The 4,937-nt window shown below is 34.3% G+C and overlaps 1 protein-coding gene across 1 annotated transcript; it reads right to left on the minus strand.

The window, feature by feature from the left end:
• Positions 1–504: 504 nt before the first annotated feature.
• On the minus strand, positions 505–1,337 carry LOC119840268 (guided entry of tail-anchored proteins factor 1-like). Its single transcript, XM_038366791.1, has 2 exons — positions 1,042–1,337; positions 505–961 (listed from the first exon to the last, which is right to left on the minus strand). Exons 1-2 carry the CDS (start codon positions 1,126–1,128, stop codon positions 539–541), a joined length of 510 nt encoding a protein of 169 aa, XP_038222719.1. The 5' UTR covers positions 1,129–1,337; the 3' UTR covers positions 505–538.
• Between the last annotated feature and the right edge of the window lie 3,600 nt (positions 1,338–4,937).

The following is a 4,937-nucleotide window of genomic DNA, read 5'->3' on the forward strand; positions in this document are numbered from 1 at the left end:
TTGTTTGTTTTATTTACTTCCTTATGTCATTCATTTAATGAACTTTATTTATTTGATAACTTAATGTGCTAATAGTTACCTAAGCAACTTTGCTGGCTGACTGACAAAGCTTCATCTGTATTCAATGTTTTTATTTTCCACTTTTTGCGATACCCTTTTTGATACTCAATTGTAGACTTCCATTAATCATAGAATGATGTTCTAGTCTTCCTCAACAAATAAACTGATGAACAGTAACATGTATAACGATTGATTGCTAAGGAATGAGCCCATAGCTCTTAAGAATGGTTTATTCAACAAACACCAAGTTTTTGATTATATTTTGCAAAGCATCTTATTTAATTAAAACTCAAAGATAATACATTGATGTTTTTAGTGAAACGTCTTCAATAGGCTGCCAAAATGTAGTAGGTGGTACTATGGTGAACATTGTGTGTGTTTTGTAACTGCTATAGTAGGTAATAAATATATATTGTATTGTATATAGAGAATTGATAAAGAAAATATTGAGCCAAAATACACTTTAATACACAGCAATTTAAGGTACAATAGGTTTCAACAATGTTCTTATTGATATATTCGACATTATCACCCACATGTGGGTTGAGATAGCATTCGGTGTTTCACTTGGATATTTCAATATTGTAGAAAATGGAAACAGATTGGCATGTAAAGCTACAATGGGCTCACGTCGGAAACATATCACAGATATTATAACAATAAAAGCAATCACCGCTTGCAGGACAATATGAACTGTTCCTTTGACTGCTATGCTTTTGCTAAGTCTTGCCTGTGAATTTTCTTTCAGTTCACTTTCTAGCTTGTTTATCTTCCTTTGTAATTTTGAGTAAGCAGCAAATTCATCCTTCATAGATATTTCTTTTTGCTCATTCTTTAGGGTCAAAATTTCATCCCATAGCTTACGTTCTTCATAAGATGGTCGAGAGAAGCAGGCCACTATCTAAAATTAGCGAAATTTATAACCAATCAAAGCAATATACATTTTATTTTATTTCACAAAATAATAGTTTAAACACTTACCGGTTTGACTAGAATGGGAACTAAAGCACTAAGTGAACATAAAATTAAGAAATAAATAAGAAGAAATCCATTCAAAATTTCTATCATTTTGCTAAAGTTAGTCTTCGAGACTGCAATAGCAAAAACTGCAAAATCGTAGCAAAAACGATTAACTTTTATAAGTCTTATATCTATAACTATTCTACTTTGTTTCTTATATATTAGAATTTTTATCCATTCATGTAATTATTATTTTAAATTTTTATAAAATATAATATATTGGATGACACTGTTTTGATAAATAATATGGATAAATGCCCAATGACAATTGAGCAATGACATGAAAAAAACTGTCAAATGTCACGATTGTACCACAGACTGTCATTACGTTATGAGAAGATGAAAACATCTCATATGCAATACTTGTGGAAAAAAAGAAATCTGTAAAAAGTTCTGATCCATGTCGAATACTGAATACCAAGTCGGTTATTATTATTTAGAGTCCCTAACTAACTAAATAACTTTTGTCTTATGTAATTACGTAATTTGCGAATCTAACAACATTCTATATATTTGTGTTAGTCGAGCTTTGACACGAATTGGGTCGGCTGGCACCGGGGAAGTACCACACTCTCACAGAAGACCGGCGTGAAATAGTGTAATGCTGTGTTTCGTTCAGTGAGTGGGGGAGTGGGAAGTCCGTACCCTTTTCCTAACCCTTCCCATTCCTTTCCTTTATTCCTCTCGTCAATGCTTAATCCTTTTCCATATCGAAGTCGGAAATCCATTTGTAGAGGAGTAAGGTCTGCATTCGACCTTCGCCTTTCCAAATGTTTATGGGCGGCCATCACCTCCATTGCCAACGATGACATAAAAAATAAAACGTACCAATATCTACGAAAAATCTATTATGCTTTAATAAGATAAATTAAATGAGAAAAAGTGTAAATACAATTATTACATTCAATAAAACTGGAATACGAATAATAGATAAACCGGAATTTATAGTATGTAACTAGTACGTAGTCAATATATTTTAAAATTATCCAAACAACGTCAAAATCATAAGCAAATAAAATCAGTAAACCAATGTAAGTATTAATAGGCACATCCGTTTACTGATTAATTAACTGCAAACGTAATTTTGTATTCCTATATATTTATATGAGATTACTGTAAATTTATTAGAATATAAGGAACAACCTTTATCAAGATCTAGGGAAAAGGTCCAAGAAATGGACTAAACACATATATACTTCTTTAAATGGAATTTAGATTTCTACATAGCGGAATTTTATATTGATGTTGCCCTAATTGCTTGTGCGTAAATGTTCGCAGGCCAATGTTAAATTTTTTTTTTTGTACCCTTGTTACTATGGGTACGTTCTTACTACAGATAGACTAACCTATAGAAGTTACAAATTTATGAGTGTAGTGTGTATGTAACACATAATAAATAGCTCCATCCTTTAAATGCGAGGGGTACTAGGTGCAATGCTATCATAGATCTCTTCCCCTCGGACCACGTTCAAGTGCGTGCGTCACATATAACCGTAGACATTTTTTTTTATTCATTAAATTAGCAATTTACCACAATATAATCCATTACGAAAAATAGGAGCGCATACGTACAAGAAGCTGCGATCTACGCGAGTACGCTACGATTACGCTAAACCTGCTCATTATTATTGCGCTCCTAGTACAATCCGTTGTGAGGGCTTGCTATAGCAGCAGTTAAAATCATCCCTTGCCGTCCTGCTCACTCCAACTGTGATAACCGTTGTTCGTAGCGCTCCATCCTTCATACAGTAACTACGATATCTACTATATAAAAATAAGTCGGGTTTTCCTTCCTGACGCTATAACTCCAGAACGCACGAACCGATTTCCACGGTTTTGCATTCGTTGGAAAGGTCTTGGGCGTCGTGAGGTTTATAGCAAAGCAAAATTCCGGAAAAATTTCAACAGAAAAGCGGGAAAAACGAAGCCATCTGGTGGCGAAACGGAGTTCGCCGAGTTTGCTAGTTTAATATAAATGTACGAACGAATTTACACTTTAAGAAGATTCACACCTACTTAGACTTATGAGACCCTGGTAGATATGCCAATATCAATGAAGAATAAATATCATATTTCTTCTGCTGAGACTTTTTGATGTGCAAGCAAACAAACATCTTAATTGTTCATGTTGCCCTAATACATAACTTGAATATAAATCAATAATAACATACTGGCCCGTGAACTTTTATTGAATATCTTATCTATCTATCTATCTATATATATATAAAAGAAAGTGGTGTTAGTTATATGTTATAACTCAAGAACGTATTAACCGATTCGGTTGAAAATCTGTGCAGAGATAGCTTAGAACCAGGAGACGGACATAGGAAAGTTTTTATCCCGGAAATCCTACGGGAACGGGAACATGCGAGGAAAAACCCCGGGCCTATCTTTCCTGTGACTGCGGGCAAAGCCGCATGCGGAAAGCTAGTATATTATAAATGGAAAAGTTTGTGAGGATGGATGTATGTGTATGTATGTATGTTACTCTTTCACACAAAAACTACTGAACCAATTGCAATGACATTTGGTACGTAGATAGCTGGACAACTGGAATAACACATAGGCAATTTTTATCCTGATATTCCTACAGGATACAGACTTACGCGGGTGAAACCGCGGGGTGCAGCTAGTTCGTTATAAATGTGCCAGGTTGATGACGATTGATTAATAATATACGAGTACGAGTAGAAAATAAAGTACCGTCCATTTGTGTTATATGCAAATAATAATTTAGTAGTCTTTTATCGAATTATGCGCCCCTGGTACTACCGCCCTGCTTTTTAAAGAAAGGCTTTATGTTTTTTTTAACTAAGTCTACAAGTTTAACATACACCTGTTTATAACTTCCTGGTATATCAAACCTGAATAAACATCATCTATATACATAAATAACACGAAGAAATAAATAAAAAAGCGGCTAATTATTTGTTAATGCCACGTAAACGCAGCCCACCTGTAACGTCTGCCGTTAGTTCCTCGGGAATCTAGTACAGGGACACTGAGAATTCACTGGCTCACCACTACACCCAGGAATGTAGACTACAAAAAGCAAACCTATTCCACAAATCCCTGGTTATACGGCACTAGAATCTATCTGTATTTAATCTAAATCAAAACGATGGGGTTGTTATTTATGCTAAATCAAACCTTAAACCTAATCTAAAAGAAATCCAATTGGTACATGCATCTTGTGTGCAGCTAGAAATCCTTGACCTAACCATCCTGGACATATATCGTTTGCCATCTAAACAAAATGCATCTGAATATGTAGAATCTCTTAACACCCACCTTGAAAATATTAAATCACATCGTAACATAATTATAACAGGCGATATAAACATTAATAAACAGTCTGCACGAACAATCTTACGATCGCAATAATAGGGTTAACTATTTAAATATGCTAGCTGATCATGGTTTTCTTGCTGCACTCACGCTGCCTACGCGGGACTCTAGTTGCTTGGATCACTTTATGGTAAAGCATAACAAAACAAAATTTTCTGCAAATGTTGCTGTTTTAAATACCAGCATCACTGATCACCTTACCATATTCTTGTGTATATATCAAAACTTAAAAATCATACTAATAATTCAAAAAGTATTGAACATGTTAATTATGATGTAGCATATGACATACTTCTTCAAAAAAATTTAGACTCTTTGTTATTGTTCGATGATCCCAATTTAGTTACAGAGTATCTACAGATGTATATATCTGAGGCATTGGATGAAAGTTAAAAAATTAAAAGTATGTCCAAAAAGCAACGTACTATTAAGCAATAAACTAGCTGCACCCGGCAAACGCTGTTCTGCCTTACTCTTATCGTTTAGTGGTATGAAAAATAGATGTTAGC

The sequence above is a fragment of the Zerene cesonia genome, chromosome 5 (genome assembly GCF_012273895.1).
Source record: "Zerene cesonia ecotype Mississippi chromosome 5, Zerene_cesonia_1.1, whole genome shotgun sequence".
NCBI lineage: Eukaryota > Metazoa > Arthropoda > Insecta > Lepidoptera > Pieridae > Zerene > Zerene cesonia.